Here is a 17,009-nt window from a genome sequence, read left to right on the forward strand (position 1 = left end):
TCCCTGCATGTAAGGGGTCTGTGCTCATTAGTAAATTAGCACCTGGTTATCCATCTAAAACGGCTGCTTGTCCTGGGCTTGGATGTATCATCATCTGAACCAGGGCTGCTGGATGGACTCCAGGGACCAAGGGGAAGCACGGCCTGGAAAAGTGTGCTTATTTAATTGCAGGTCTGCCATCTTAAAATATGGCTTTTCATTTTTGTATTTTCATTAATGGTTTTGCTGGCCCTTCATTTATAGGTCTCTTAACAAGCACAGGTAACAAGGGCCCAGAACACTGGGAGTATTTTTCCCTGCTCAACATGGTCTGGAGCCTCCAAAATCCATCTGGGCTCTTTTCCTTGGTGAGGTTATCACCAGTAATAGCAAGTCTGGAAGATTCACTGCTAGCCTGGGCTATGCTCCAGCTTGTAAATCATTTGAATTCACTAAAATAATTTTGCTGGTGTCACATAAGACAGAATAGATGCCAGTGGCCTTTCCTGTTTCTGTAATGAGCAGAATTAAGACACAGCACACATGCACTGGTTTTTCTTCCCAAAACTGGCAGAACTAGCTGTACTCTTATAGTTTGGGAATAGGTCCACTAAGAAGAGGGGACAGTTTTGGAGTAAATTTACACAATAAATTTACTCCACAATAAAGCCTTTTCTCCTCTTAGAGGGCATTAAGTGCTACTAACTTGGGTTAAAATGCATATGAATCCTCAGCACCCTGAATGACACGTTCTAGCATCTCTCAAGATCAGGATGTAAGCAGAACAAAATGTACTTAAAATGAAGAATCTTCTCTTACCAAGGCAAACTTCTTAAAGGTGGAGTGGGATAGGAGATATGTGGGGGAGTCTGGGTATGTAGATTACACTAAGGAAGCCAATCAGGTGTCCATTTGATGAAAAAGCAAAGAAAGTAGCATGAAAATAGAGGCTGGTGCTTTATTACTTCACACCAAATTTAACACTCCTACAATGTTGTTCCTTTCCCTACTTTTGGAGTGTCTGACCACGTAGCCTTCTGTGTTCCCTCTCTGAGCACGTGGATCAGTAACCTCCAGAGGTTTACCTGCCTGGCATAAATAGCAGCATTTTTACTCAAGCAAATGGAGCTTTGCAGGTTTAAAGCAGCTGGAGCTAAGTCTCTTTAAATGTCATCCCTAACACATTTTCTAGGGCTTTTTCACAGGAGAAAGAACAGCATTAGCCAGACACGTCAAAGAATATTACCTCATCATCAAGTTTGTTAAATGAATGGCAGGCACTGCTGCACCAGACAGAGCTAGGACATGTATTTATCACTCAACCCATGAGGTCAATACAGCTCTTGATAAGCATATCTTATTTCTTGCAGAAAATAAGAAAATATGGGAAAAAATAAGATATGTGGAAGTGGGCACTGAGCAACAGACATCTATCATTAAAGTATAATCTAGTTCATTATTTTTTATGACTTTTATTATGTTTACTGCAGGGTGCAGCCCAATTGAACTCATTAATTTGGCAATTATACAGAAAAAGAAAAGAGGGCCTTAGGCTTTGACTTGCATCCAAACTGCCTCAAATGATAGGCACTACTTCTCTCCACCAGCTTTTAAAGAGTGAGTGGGAAGCAGGGAAAGCAATAAATTAACAGCAAAACTTCCACCAGCATAGATGCAAGGAAGAGAAGAAATTTAATTCTAAAGGTTTTCTGTTTTAATGGCTTTAAAAACATGTGAGATGAGAGTATTGTATACTTCTGTGATAATGATGTGCCAATTTTATGGAATTCTCTCATGCCTCTCTATTAGTAAATGCTTGAAAGTGTTGAAAACGCAGTGTATTCCACTTTTCTTCCTGAATAACTTTACTAATCTCTACTTCTCCCTCTCCTGAAGTGTTTATCCCTCTTTATCCCTCATTCTGCAGCTATACACATAGAATGTCCATCTCACACCAGACAAAAGCCAGGTCTGGGGCAAGTTGTGAAGACAATACCATTGCCACCATTTACAAAACTTTCAGCTCAAAATTCCCATCCAAAACTCATGAATATTTCATACAAGTCTCTTAACAAGAGGCCAAATTGCCTTGGTTGGCAGGCTAAGTCTATGGGCATTGGGTGCACAAACACAAGCTGTGAAAATAAAAAGGAATAATTTGGCATCTGTTGCATATTAGGAAGTGTTTGGAGCAGCACTCTGGCAGGGACTTCCAAACCTGCCATGCAGTGATGCACATTTGTGCAGTGAAATGGTTGAAATGTACACTGACTTTTAGGAATGAGCCTGGTGAATATGAAACAGCTTCTCCATGTCCCAGTACTGCTGCCTAGAATTAACACTGCATTTACTCTGGCAGCCAAAGATCCCTCTGAATCATCTTAGCAGAGCCTCCTGCATGCTATCCTGAGGATGCAAACTCTCCTGTACTAAAAGGAAGACTTTTTGGTGCACAGTTAGTGCCAGTATAAGCCACTGACTAGCCTCTCCAGTTTCAAAGAGTGATCGACTTGACAACCAAATGAATGAAGAGAGAAGAAACATGGTACAAACCCAGCAAATTCAGAAAACTGTGAGAACATGAGGTGGTTACTGGGAGACTGTTTCATCATCTGTTGACCCCCCCTGCCATTACTGAGGTATAGATTTGATGTAGGGTCCTCATCAAAAGAATAATTTCACACCTCTGTCACACCCACAGGACAACAGGTTACAAACAGATACTGATCCAGAACAGTAATATGTCAGCTTATGACATTTAGGCCAGGAAATGACACTGGTATTTGGTGGAAAAAAGGGCAAAATACTTACTCTGGGGATGATTCTGGGGTTAAATTAGACATCTCTTCTGGTGTAGGTACTGCTCATGCACGGACAGCCAAAGAGAGGGAGGAGAAAAGAAATATGATTCAGTACACCTTCCATTTTCAGCTTGTACACCAATGAAACAATTCTGCACTTGCTTGCATTTGCCCATTGCCTCTGCGGGCTAATTCTGACATTTAAATGCTGGTCATACGTCTCTAGATCTCTCTAGAACAAGCATTTCAAGGCTCACTCTGCCCTTAGGTCATTAGGTAATCTTGCACTGGCTTCAGTGGTTTCTGGTCCAGACCCAAACACACTGTGCCAATAACTCTGTTGCCACTGCCTCACAGCCCAGCTGGGCGCAGCTCAGCCACTGCTGCCATTCTCTGCAGCTCTCTGACCACCTCAGTGGCAATGGCAATGACCATCACAGCTCAAAATCCATGGCTGTAATCCTCCTTTCCCATGGGATCACATCCCAGTACTCTGGAAAACCACAGGGTGTTGGGATAGCTGCTGCTGACATCCAAGGATAAGGCATGTGACTTTGTCTGCCCTTTGCTGGCATGCAAAAAAGCCACCTGGAGCCTGAGGAAGAAAATTTTGCACATCTCAATGCTCTAGAGACTTAGAAAACTGAACTAGGCCAGCAGATATGAAACCACTGATTGTATTAAGGAGATTTTTGCACCAATTACCAAAGGAGGCAAAAAAAAGCATTAACCAAGATCAAAAAAGTTGTGCTTCAGAAGGACAGCTTCAGCCTATTGCCTCTGGCTGTCTTTTTTTTTTCAGCATAAGGCTCAGCCTGTGGCTGTGGAGAGGCAGTGGAGCACAGCCACAGGGGAAATGGCTGAGCCCTAGGTTCACATGCAAAGCAAGTGAAGAAACTGAAGACAGATTTTTCTTGCGGTCTAAGAGCCATAACAGGGACAGTAAGACCTGCATGGCTGGAGTGTGAAGAGGGCTCAGGAGATGCTGTTACAGCAGGGGCAGTGGCATGACAGAGCCTGCTCACACATAGGTTAGGGCTTGGTTGATGCTATCACTCTCATTTCCCACATCAATATTCAGTCCTTGGTACAGAGAATTTGCAAAGCCACAAAGAGGTATGAAATTCCTGCTGAATGTCTGCCCAAATCAGAACCACCCTGGGTGAGTACTCACCTTGTAATTTCCGACGATGGAAGCGAGGAGACCCCAGGAAACTATTCTTGATGGAGTTGAGCCGTGTCCTCCAAGGCATTCCTCCAATGCTGGGGCTGGATGGTGGTGTTGGGTTGGGTGTGCCTGCTGGGCTCTCCTTTGGCGTATGAACAGGTGTCCCCTTGGGGGTAGGGAGGGGACTTCCCCTTGGAGAGGGGTGAGGGGTGACCTGTATGATGGGGATAGATTTGGTGCTTGGGTCAGTACTAGAAGGGAGCAATCTAACAGGAGACATAGGGTTGGTCTGCACTTTAGGAACGGCCAGCTGTGGGTTAAAGCCGGCAGCAGGCGAGCGGCCCTGAGCGTTCTGCACAGGGTTGTTCTGGGAAGAGGGGGCGCTGGCATTGCTGGCAGGGAGTGGGTTGGATTTAGTAGACTGGAGTGGTTTTTCAGCCAATTTGCTCTTGGATGGCAAAGTCTGCGTCTTTGGGTTGGGCTGAAGTGCTGGCTTTGGTTGGAGTACATGTCCAGGCCTGGAGGCGTTCCTACAAGCATCAGGGTCCAAGGAGACTTGGGGTCGGGGAGAGAAAGGGAGGTCGGAGGTCTGAGGGGGGATGAAGAACTTTCTGATAGGCTACGAGACAGACGCAGAGTGTCCATGCACATCAAAAACAGTGAAATACGCAAAGAGCGGGCGAGCAGAGAAAGGAAAGTCAGAACAAAATCCATCCGAGTCACAAAGATGCACCATGTCACAAGGAGACACAGGAGATGGAGGTGAAGGGGCAGTGGGGGGGAGGGATTTTGCAAAGAAACGAAAACAAACAAACAAACAAAAAACAAAAAAAAGACATGCAGTTAGCTGGGAACACAGCATATTCAACAACAGCAGCAGCGGCAGCAGCAAGAACAACAGTGTCATAACAGGCTTCATCATATTAACCAACCACGTGTCAGCAAAGGAAAACAACAGAAAGAAAAGTACAACAAAGGAACAAGGAAAAAAAAAAAAGAAAAAAAGGAAAAAAATAAAAAAGGAAAGTAACCAAGAAAAAAAGAAGAGAGAAATGCCATCTCTCTGGGATTGTTCTGATTGCCCTGCAGTGAGAGAAGCACGATGCTGTAGGGAGGTGAGGAAAGGGAAGAACCACTCAAGCCACAGACAAATTGAGATGTGCCAAGAAAGGGACCACCTCTTTCAGCTCCATGTGCCCATATGCAAACCCAGTAGAGAGATGAGACTCAGAACAGGTGTGTGATACATACAGAGTGGCAGGGGATACACACAGTTACTGCACACACCAGTCAGAACCTCTTTCCTTCCTCTTTACCCCTGGCTGGGTAATGCACCAGTTGCAGCCACCCATTGCAGAAAGAGGGGGAAAAGGGAGAGTGATGCCACCTGGGCACCCACTCTCCTCCCCTGATCTGGAATGTTAAATTGCTCAGCTTTCACTTGGAAGCTTCAGAGCACACAACACCATGAGAAATATATGAGCTCAGATTGGTGTTTGATTTTTAAACTGTTACAGCAAAAACTTCAGTAAGGTCTGGTAAATTTATTTATCTGGGAAGAGATGATACTTTCCATCAGACTTTATGCTTCTCCTCCAACATCTCTCATTACATTGAAGGATAGCTTGATAATTGGAATTTCGGTCATAAAGTCTCAGCAATATTTGCCATTAAGTCCCAAGTCTAAGAAGAGGGTGGGGGGAGCCATTGTTTTGTAAGACATAGTTTAAAAAGAAAAAAGACAAGCAAAGTTCATAATCCACTGCTGAGGTATCAAAATGGGATTATGATTTTTTTCCCAAACAGGAATATTTACACATGTTAAGAGGTATTTTGGGAAACCATTCATACTTTGACAGCAAACAGCAATAGACAGACTTGGAAGGGTAGAAGCCTTTTAAGGGTTATTAGCAAGCTAAAAACCACATTTAAAACAACAACAACAACAACAAGTCCTTACAAATCATTGCCATTACCACCTTAGATTACAAGTATTGGAATAATTGTAAAATTAGAAATCACTATTCAAGATATTCAGCTTTGGTCTACCCTTTGATTTCTACGAAATATTACCTATGAGAAATTACACCATCACCATTATTATTATCCATACTTGACACCTAAAAGCCTCAAAAAAGAACTAACCAGACATACCATGTACATGTAAGCTTCCCTCAAATCTCAGTCCCAGGTGAACATACTCACTAGGGACTTCCTTCTTGGGTGTGATGGATTAGCACAATGTTGCCATATTTAAAAACTGTAGAAATGTATTTAAGACTTATGTCTCTAAGCTGTTTGCATCAAAGTTTTGAAATTACTTTGTTTGCATCAAAGTTTTGAAATTACTTCAAAGTTTTGAAAGAACTTAGGGTTAGGCCACCAAAATTAAAGGAAAATCAGTACATCAAAATATTTGTATTAAGATTGTAAAGTTAAACTTAAGTCTGCCATGTTGCTAAATTCTCATTGTCAATGAGCAAGGAAGGGGAAAAGATGAGGAAAGTGTTTAATTTGTGGAAGTCACTATTGGCATCTGACTATTAACTATCTGCAAATGACACCAATGGATAAAACTCAATTAACATTGCAAATGTTTCCTTGCAATTTTCCTATTTTACATGTATGATGGCTTGAGAAGGAGATTTGAAAGAAGTAAAGTATGATTCAACTCCCTCTTAAGCCATTAAGAATCTGAAAAGGCAACCTTAATTACCACATATTTAATAATGAAATGAAGAACAAGATCAGGTCTCGATTTCAGCTGGTGCAATGTGGAACATCATTAGCAAGATCTTGTGAAATTCAATAACTTTTATTTGCTGCTGAATTCAATTTCTCATAGAACTAAACCTAAGCAGTACAAAAAGTGAAAGGTGTATTTGTTTCTTAAAGTATGTTCTCTTTCAATAATCTAAGGTGCTATTAGAAGCATAGGTAAGGACATTTAAAAAAATATGATTTTTATTCCAACATTTCCTTTTAAGCCTCAAATATGACCAGCATTAATATCATTATGATCTGCTGAAAATGCCACCTGATTGCTAAATCCCTTTGAAGAATAAGTCATCAACTGCCTATTAAGTAATAATGGTAAGATACAGCGACTATGCAATCTTGTCAAACTTATTCTTTGATGTTGTCCTACTGAGATGTCAGAAATTGATCCCAAGAGATCAATTAATGAAATCAAGATTTAAGTTTGCTTCACTGGATGCTTATTTTGTGCAAAACACTGTTTCCATGCTCTTTTCCAGTACATTTTGCAGTGGCATAAGAGTTCTCAGACCTCTGCTCCATTTCAGTGGCAACCAGGAGTCCTGGTGCAGAAAGAAGGAAATGGATTTTCACTGGTCCCTAGGACTTGAAAGACATAGAGGAGACCTCAAGAACACTTAATGCTGGTTTCAAACAGGATAACAATTGGCAGGAGCCCAAAACAGGTTTCAGGAAGTAATTCAATCAAGCAAAGTGCCGGAAGCTTTACTAGACTATAAACTTAGAGCTGACAGTGTGCCTTTATTCACAAGAATTACACAGAATCTTAGGGTGGAACTGTGATTTCAAATACTTGGAATATTTATGTTACCTTCATAGAACTGAGACTAGATCTGTGGATGTATCCATAGCTTAAGACATGGGCTATATCAATTTCTAGTGAGGGATAGCATCTTCTCATGAAGTCATGGGAAGTATGTAGAAATCCTCCAGAGACTTTGGGCCAGACGTTTAGGTAACATGCACTGCCACAGCCCAACAGGCTTTTTGATGGGGTCTAGACTCTTGTTAGGCACTGCAGTCTTAAAGTGACTTAGCTGACCTTTTCAAGCACTAGGAATACTCACTTTTATCCCTAAATAAGTTAACAAGAATTGGCAGACCTCTGTCATTGCATTTAGAAACAGTTACAACTTAACAATAAATGTAGTATCAAGCATGTGTTGCACTGGCTGAGTATCAGAATTAGTTCAGTATCAGTATTTAGTTGACTGCATGCTTAAAAAGGGCATGGGAAGGTACCTTGTTTATAGGGATTTGAATGTTCTTTACTCATCCTAGTCAGTCAGCTTCCTACTTTCCTTTTAAATTTCCTAGCCCTGAAATTGGTGTAAATCATTTTCTCTGACTTCCTAATATGAGCTATTCTGAGGCAAACAGAAGATAACCAGCATGCTTTGGTGCTTTACTGTGACCTAATTGAAGGCAGCTGTGAAATGGCTCCTGATCACTTGGTCTGAAAACAGGCTATATGCAGACCTCAGCTGGATATGGAGTGTTTAGTCATAGCAATGTTATTCTGTGTGCTTAAGAGACTGAAAAAAGGCAGCGGCACAGTGAGATCCCTGCTAACAGTGCAGGGAACATGCAAGAGAAATTCTCCACCTGCATTTGTAAGTAACATTTCCCTCACCACCATGAAAATTTACAAGCTGCCAAGGAAAAGCAAAACATCCCAGCTAAGAGCCACAGCTCTGGCGCAACAGATGTCAAAAAGCATCAAGCATGTGTGAGTGGATTGGACCAACAGATCTTGGAGCAGCAGCACTTACCCTTGGACTGCTGAGAGGACTGGTGGAGAGCCCAGACGAAGCTCCGCTGATTGACCGAGACCTGGATGGACACAACAAGGAAAACATCCCTCAGAAAACTGGGACAAGTAACAACCCTGAACACCAGCCACCACAGGCACAGGCATGAAGTGAGGAAGAGGAGGGAGGCTGTCACTGGAAAAGGACATAACTCTTTCCTTTTCTTTCCTTTCACTATTGTCACGTTTTTCAGTTGTCCCCCCACCCCAAATCAAAGAAATGCTGTTGCTCAGGGAGAATACTGTAATCCCTTTCAATCAAGGCAGCTGCTACTTTCTTTTTGGTCATCAAGCACATGGAAGCTACTAGGTCTGCTCTGTGCAAATTGAACAGCTCAATTCAAAAGCATGGTGAAGACATTCAAACTTGTGCTAGAAATTCTGTTTTGCACAGTGCTGGCAGTTACAAAATGAGACTTTCTCTGTCACAAGCAACATGGAAAAGCACCATGTGTACAAGACACAAAGGTAGGGAGTTCTTCTAGATAATAAAACCCCAAATCTCCTTGACTCAAGCACACAATAATTTTTTATGATGACTTCCCACTGAAATCAAAGATTGCGTTGGCTTAGCCCTTTCCAGCTTCTCACTGATGGATTTCACATCTTTGCTCTCCAGTGAGAATTCTTGCTCCTGCAAGCCAGGTCTTCTCTGTGGATAACGAGTTCTGCTTTTGTTGATGACTTTACTAATATCAAAATTATAGCTCAGGTGCCCTCAGAAAGAGGCCAGTCAAGGGAGAGTGAACTGTCCTCTCTGCTGACAAGGTCACCTATACTGTTAATGGTCTTATGCTCTGCAGCAAAGGCCACCTATGGAAAATGTCAGCTGCTGACAATAAAATGTGCAAATGTGCTATGCTAAACCTAGTGGAAGAGCAGACAGGCCAGACTGCACAAACACTTCAGCAGATGAAGTTCCTAGGAGGAGGGCTGCCCTGCAGAAAAATACCCACACCTTATGTGTGACTGTACATGAGTGAGCCCCAGAGGCAACTGCTTTCTATCCTTTTTAAATAGAAAGTTGTCTTGAAGACTGAAACATCTTACAGGAGAGAATTTGGCTGAGAACCTATTTATTCAACAACCACCATGCAGCAATGTGTCAATATAGCAAAACTATCAATGTTTCCTACCTATAATAACCTACCTATAACAAGAGCCATGAAAACAACTACTTGCCTTCAGGTAACAAACATGAAAAGGTGAAATTCCTGTAGAAAACGAAGTGTATGGGTGTATGTATTTTAATATGTGTCTGTCTGTGTTTACACATATACATTAAAAATTTATATAGGTCAGATACTGGATGTCAACTTATGCATAAGAATATAAAACAAATTTAGACCATAAACAGTATCAGTTTACTCTGTCCAGCTATTGTAGAACAAAGCAGAAAAATGATCTCTAAAATGGTCTCCCAGACATTTATTATTAAATAAGTTTGAGTGGCAGAATTCTTTAAAAATAAGTGAACTGCAAAAGAGGAAGTATTTCCAAGGAAAAAAATAAGCTACAACTGAACAGAATGGCAGGTTCTGTTTTCTCTACTTGTATCCTCTATCCTGATGGTTTTGTTTGTATCCCATTGCAATCTGTCCATCACACTAAGCAGGTGAAAATCAGAAGCTCACTCACAGAATGTTTTTTTGGCCAGATTAAATCTCAGCTGGCACTGTGAAGATCTGGGGCACTCATTCTATGAGAAAATTCCCACATAGGTTTTTTTCTTGTACCCTGATGTAGTCTGCCCATCATAGTGCAGCAGTTAAAAACTAGGCTCACTCCTGGCATTCTTTCACACTAGATTAAGCCTAAATTTGTACCATCAAGATCTGGGGCACTCATAAAGGTTTATGCAAAGTAATTTTAAGGGGAGAACTGTCTGCTCCACTTTTGAAAGACTACTGTATGTGCCTCTCCTATAAGTGAAGTAGCTGACTGCACCACAGATGTGTTGTGCAGATGGGAAGTCCGTTTAGTTAAAATGTTCCTTGCATGAATCATCAGGAAAAGCTTCTTCCACACTATGAATTAAAAGAGGAATCCATAGATTATTTTGGACAAATGTGGAAGGCATTCAGGTGCCCAGAGATGCAGTTATATACCAACTTAAAGGAATTATTTCCACCATCTCTTAATTGTGGTGGGAACGTCCTCTCTGACACTCACCTGAATTCCAGGATATTTGCTTAAGAGTTACACTCTGCTATTTCCTTTTTGCAATCAGGTGTTTCCAACAGTCCTGAATTCTCACTTCCCAACCCCATTGCCTCTTATTTTTTTGCAAAAAGGATCACACACATGTAGGGCAGAATATGGCAGTCCCCACCTCCCAAATCCCAATTCTTTATTGGAAGCAATATTTGAAAAATTGTTGTTGTGTACTGTGCTTTCATCCAGCCTAGGAGCCTGAGGCAGAGGACACAAGAGACAGTTAGTATGAAATCCTCCTGGAAATGCATTCAGTATCCACATGATTGCTATTGAACAAGATTTATTTCTGCTGCTGATTTACATGCAAAATATGTAAGAAGTAAAGTAGGCCCTATAGCAAGCTTCAGTTTGTCCACACTGGAAATTGTATATAGGAGCAGTGGAAAGAATTTTAAAAAGCCTGTGTTCAATTTAGGTGTCAGGGTGAAAAGAAAGCTATATGTTTTCAGAAGTCCTCCTCCTTTAGAGAAAGTGGTAGCATAGGATATGACACCAAGACTGAGGAGATTTTCCTTGCATCTTCTTTAATTTAACAAATCTTCCATAATTTACCTTTACGAATAGGATATGATTCTCAAGCTAGCTATAAAAACTCAGTACCATGCCCCACTATGTGGTTCTGTACTCCAGTACAAAAAGTGCTAACAAGCAAAAATGACAGATTTGTCCCTCTCATCAAGATCATTTCAGCTAAGCAATGCTGTAATTCAGTTTGTAAAAAAACAATCACATGCACTGCTCCTGTATCTCAGAGTCAGGTGGACAGAACTGGGACAGGGCCAAAAGAAAGGAATGAAAATGTTGCATTATGCTGAAATTCTGTAATGAAAGAACAGGAATTTAAATTTTTAGCCCCCTCACCAGAAAATGAAAGTTTGAGGCCCTACAGGCAGCATTAATATGGCAGACTCTTACGTCTTTTGTGTGGAAAGAGGTACGACATCATCTCCATGGCTATGAAATACATTTATTTAGTGAGAAGTATTTATTAGTGAGTAACCTCCTAAGAGTCTTTACAGGCATTAAATGTTACTGGAAGTATTAAATCTATAATTATTCCAATAACTTAATACTAAATGCAACAATCCAGGAAACTGTGAACACTGTGTGTGACTCATTTTGCTCTGTGCTTTGCTTTCCTGTGTGCTTGTGCATTAACTCAATGGAAGTCATCAAAAGGTTGTTGAAAATAGAAGCTTTCTATTTGTGCAGTTGCTCAGATAAAGAGCATTCCCTCAAACACAACTGCCAGATTTAGAGACCCAAGAAGAGACTCTTTAGTGACACAGTTGTTTAGACAAGCCTGGAGGGAGGAATTCAAAACCCCCAAAACATAAGGGAGGCAGACCCAAGGTTTAGGAGGGGGAAGATGCAGAGGGCACTCTAAACATGAGGTGGACACCAAGATCATTGCAGGCTATTCCTCCCATTCCACAGACTGACAATAACCTGGAGACAGCTGAGCTATGAAAGAGAGAGGCAAAGGACTGAAACGAAATGTGCGTGTGTGGGCTGGAGTTTGTAGCTGTGATGATTTTATACCTTATTCAATCTATTTGATAATTCAAAGTATCAAAGTTGAAAGGTCCTTCATTTTAAAGTAATTTTGTACTCATTTTAGCCAGCTGCTGTCAAGCAGAAGCCATGCAAGGCCCAGTTCATGTCAGACCAGTTTTCTGAAACTGAGGGGCTTGAATCCAGTTTCCAGCTGGTTTCAGAGAATGCAGAATTTCCTGAGAGGTGCAGGGCTGAAGCCTGACACTGCTGAGGTGCAGACAGAGAGAAACAGGAGACAGGAGAGTGCAGCTGGCCTGGTAACTGCACTGCACATGTAGCACATGTACAGAGCATCTCTCCATCACCCTTCTCTCAGATCTGTTCCCAAATGCTTTAAGCAGCACCCCTGCTAGGACACACTAGCAGAACATAAAAGCTTCACAGCATGAATTTAACATCTAGGTCAGATTTGGCATTTGTTTCTTCTTTGAATAACCATCTCCTAGAGCTTTTTGTTATGAGTTTGGTACCTTGTTGCAGTCCCAGCAGAACTTGCTTTCATAGCACAGTTTTACCAGGATGCTGAATACAGCTGGTCAAGCTGGAGCCATGCTTCCAAGAAGGGGAGCCTGCAGCATGCATGCAGCGTGCAGAGATGCATCAGACTTGTGTCCCTGGGTGAAATGCCTTAGAAATTTTGAATTGGTTTAATTCCATGTGTGGTTTTGCAAGTCATTCCAAAAAATACCCAGCCAACCTCTTATTTGCTTCAAGCATGAATTGGGTGAAATTTGATACTCCTCTTTCCTTGTTCACTCAAAGCCAAAAAGATCTAAACTGAAACTTCAGGGTAGGAGACCCCTGACAATGACCTGAATCAACATGCAAGAGGTGAGCAGTCAGGCTGTGTTGAATCTCATCACTCTTACTTTTGGGTGTCTGAAAGGTACAAACTGTGCTTCCTCACCGCCTGATTCAGGGAATATGTATAGAATACCTTGGATGTTCCACAATCTTACAGTCCCAGCCATGCAAATAACACTGTGACAGCTCTTACTGGGAATATTCATGCTTGAGTCAGAAGGTCTGCTCATGGTAGCAACCACCTGTAAGATGAAGCCTTACAGAGAGTGCAGAGGAAGAAGTGCAGGTGCTGGTAACACACCTCTTCTTATTTTCAGCCCATACAGATGGTGATGTTGAACAGCACCACCCTCCTTAATTGGCCAATTATACTAAAGTTCCATCTATAAATAGTTTAGAAAGGATTAACAGATATTGAAGCATGCTGCAAACATGAGAAGTAAATGTTACTGGTGCTAATTAGCTTTCTCAATGTGTACCCTCTCAAGAAGTTTTTACTGTAGTCTGTAATGATCTCTCACAATGGTTTTATTAAATCATTTATTAATATAACATTCTCCTTCTCCTAAGTATTTATAAATGGAACTATAATTTGAAGCATGATTGCATTCTTAGCTGTACCTATACTGCCTTTATTGAAAATACAGAGCTTTGAAGATATATCTGTCTCTAGGGCCATCTGTTCACCTCTTAAGAAAACATATTCTAAGAAGAGAGGTAATACCCAGCATTTTTTTAATAACATGGATGGGATTCTGTTTCATAAAAAAAAAGAAAAAGAAAAAGAAGAAAACTGGATAAATTAGGATTCAAATTAACTGGAAAATACCAAACAGATACAAAAGTGCTAAACAGGGAATGGGTTTCTTTCTCAGAAGGCGTCTGGTATCTGCACAGTGTCTGAGGATAGTTTTCTGTGCCCACAGACATTGAAATAGAGGGACAAATAAGAGAACAAAAAAATAACCCAAAAGTAAATTATATGGAGTGTGACTCCAACATAAAAGCACACAAACACACACAAAAGCACCAAAAATGCTTCTTCCCACATCTCTCTCTCTCTCTCCCTGCCGAAAAGCCTCAGTCTCTGAATTGTATCAACCTGTGTTGTGTTTGGAAATTGCAAATGAAAAGTTCCTCTACAAAGTTACCACAGGTCCCGCAAGAGGAATAATCCAAAACTAGAGCTTACCCCAATGGATCAGCACTCGCCATCCTCGGAAAGGGAAAATAAAGAGAGAGGGAGAGAGAAAGAAAGAGAGAGGGGTGTGGAGGCAGGTGGAGAGAAGAGTAGGAAAAGCAGAGTGAAATACTGTTCGGAGAACTGAACGGTCACAATCATTGCCACCGGTGCCTAAGTCTTTCCAGAGACCAGGAACACTAGGGGGACAGTTTCATTCACCAGAAAACAACTTTTGTCCCACTCACATATTGCAGACACATCCAACTTTGGCACTGGGGAATATGGAGAGGCACACACTAAGGCTGCAAAAAAAAATTCCCAGCCAAATCCCAATTAAAGCAGTCAGTAGAGCAATGGGGTTCATACTTCATGCTGCATTTCTTTTCTGCCTCTTACATAAGGCACAGTTATATCACACTGTTATCCAGGAAATTGTTCTTTTTGTCCCCAGTTTGTTCAGTGCAGTGTCCCTCTGTCCCCCAAGCTGGCCTGGTAAGAAGTACTTTTTCTTTGCCACGAATGAACTGTGAAATGTATTGGTTATTAAAGCATGCATTTCTGAGCCAGCTTGGGAGCCCAGGGTACAAGATTGTAGCTCAAGCTGTGAATCTGCTTTGATACTGCCTTATTAGTCATGATGGTCTTATAGTCAGGAATTCAGATCAGCTAGAACATACCAGCTCAGCAACCCAGCACTTATCTCTGTGGATGCCATCTTGTGCTCCAGGATCTCATTTTTCATTTAAAATAAATTCAGTCTCTGGGTCTTGTAGGTTGCAAAGGAAATCTTTCAAATGTGAATGGAGAATAAATCAATGCTGTGCTGAAAAGAGTCTGAAAAAGCAGTTCTAAAAGCAGACTGAATCTCTGGCACGTTGACTTTGAAGGCTAGTGACAATTGAAAACATCAGTATTCTTAATTTTGATCTACTAACCAAAGCATTCAAAATGGAAATAGAATTGTCAGGTTATTAAGTTTTCAGGGGTGCAGGTAAGCAAACTCAGGAAAATGTCACCACCTTTTCACATTAACAAAGATTAGATTAGAAATAAAAAAACAGTTTGGTGTTATTAAGCCAAATTATTTTCAAGTTAGGTGCAACGCTTTTTTTCCTCTCTGTCACTTTCTCTCTCTCATTCTCTCCATTTTCAACAAGAGGCTCCCAAGCTGCCAGAGCTACCTCTGGCTGGGTGAGGAAAATCCATTCGCCACAAGACAGAAATGCCAAATTTAATATATGCTCAGTAGATTTCACAGTTTACTGCTCAGTGCAACTAGTCATGCCTCCAGTTACATCAACATTGCAAGTGCTGGGCTGAGCCACCAAGGCAGTTTTGGGAACAGTTAAAATGAAAATGCAGTCAGAATAAGACAAAAAAGCTGTTGTGCTATGCATTGATAGAGAAGTGGAAAGAAGCATTACAGTAAGTTCTTTTTCATGTGTTTGAGTGACACTCCATTTATATTTCAGCCTGTGGAGTGCAAATTTGGGTAAAATCTAATTCACATATATATATATATACAAATATATGTATATATTTAGGAACAAATGCTGTCCTCAATTATACCTGTACCAATCTATCTACGGTGATGTAACTGACAAGAGCAAATTGACACCCATTGCATATACTGGAACCTGTGTGTATATTTATACAGAAAATACACCCATATTCACACATGCAGAATAGTCAAATGTAAATAGAATGGGTGCAAGAAGGTTCAATAATGTTTCTTTCAAGTCATTTTCCCAATAGGGAAGGCACTGAAGAGGTTAACAGAGAATGGAAAGCAAATTGACAACAGGGTAAAGGAAAGGGGGAATGAGGTTTAAAAAAAAATGAACAATCCCAGGACACAATAGACCCAGAAGCGCAGACATGTGCATTCCCTATAATACTGAAGCAAGTGAACTACGGAGCTGCAGCAACCCAGATACAGAAGAAGAGAAGCACTGAAAGAGGGGGTGAAAGAAAGTCAGAAAGAAAAAGAAAAAGAAAGGGACAGTGGCCTCAGCTACTAAGACAACCATGTGCATCTAGAGGGAAGGGACCCTTAAAGATGCAGTATTCCTTTAAAAAAGGTATCATAAAATTGGACAATTAAACACTGAACAAAAATTTAATGGCCACCCTGATTTATGAGACCCCATTCTGCTGGGGTCCTCTTTGCTGGCTACCCCTTCCTTTCATGTGGTTGTGCACAGATCTAGAATCCAGGTTCTCTCCCATTCCCACCACTGAGGTCCTTCACTTGAACTCTTAGAAGTGGGAGGGAGGTAAGATCACAGTGAATGTGGTCCTCAAAAATTCAGCCTGGTCCTTGAATGAGCAGGACTGTGGGTGATCCTCATGCAGTGCTCTAACCTTCTCCTCCTGTTTTCTGAAAAATACCACCTTTGAGAAGGAACACAAAATGCCTATGTGGATTTAAGGAATTCCCACAGAAGATACAGAAGTGTCATTTCTTCTGCTCCTAACACAGCTGTAGCAGCTGCCAGAAAAGGAGAAAGGTACAAGGAATGGTACTCAGAACTGCTGAAAGACTCCTCTCCTGTCACAGATAAAATTTCTGCATCTCTTTTACTGGACCCGATTCCTAATTACTATGAAAAATCTCATGTTTGGAGTAACCCTAGACTAACTTTTAATGCAAGAAGTGCCACATATTAAAGAACAGAACTTACACACAGGGAGTATCAGAGAAAGGAACAG

The 17,009-nt window shown here is 41.2% G+C and overlaps 1 protein-coding gene across 15 annotated transcripts in view; it reads right to left on the reverse strand.

Moving 5' to 3' along the window:
* BRSK2 (BR serine/threonine kinase 2) overlaps nt 1-17,009 on the reverse strand; it is a 304,191-nt gene that overhangs the window by 27,565 nt on the left and 259,617 nt on the right. For 9 of the 15 annotated variants that reach the window (XM_063158676.1, XM_063158680.1, XM_063158675.1 and 6 more), the window contains exons 14-17: nt 14,307-14,330; nt 8,499-8,559; nt 3,955-4,162; nt 2,791-2,839 (exon numbers count right to left, since the gene is read on the reverse strand). In XM_063158676.1, the coding sequence (XP_063014746.1) occupies nt 2,791-2,839; nt 3,955-4,162; nt 8,499-8,559; nt 14,307-14,330 (342 nt within the window). Of the gene's footprint in view, nt 1-2,790; nt 2,840-3,954; nt 4,568-8,498; nt 8,560-14,306; nt 14,331-17,009 lie in introns of all 15 variants that reach the window. The other 6 variants (XM_063158677.1, XM_063158673.1, XM_063158682.1 and 3 more) reach the window with 3 other exon arrangements.

Source organism: Melospiza melodia, chromosome 6, assembly GCF_035770615.1.
Source record: "Melospiza melodia melodia isolate bMelMel2 chromosome 6, bMelMel2.pri, whole genome shotgun sequence".
Classification (NCBI taxonomy): domain Eukaryota; kingdom Metazoa; phylum Chordata; class Aves; order Passeriformes; family Passerellidae; genus Melospiza; species Melospiza melodia.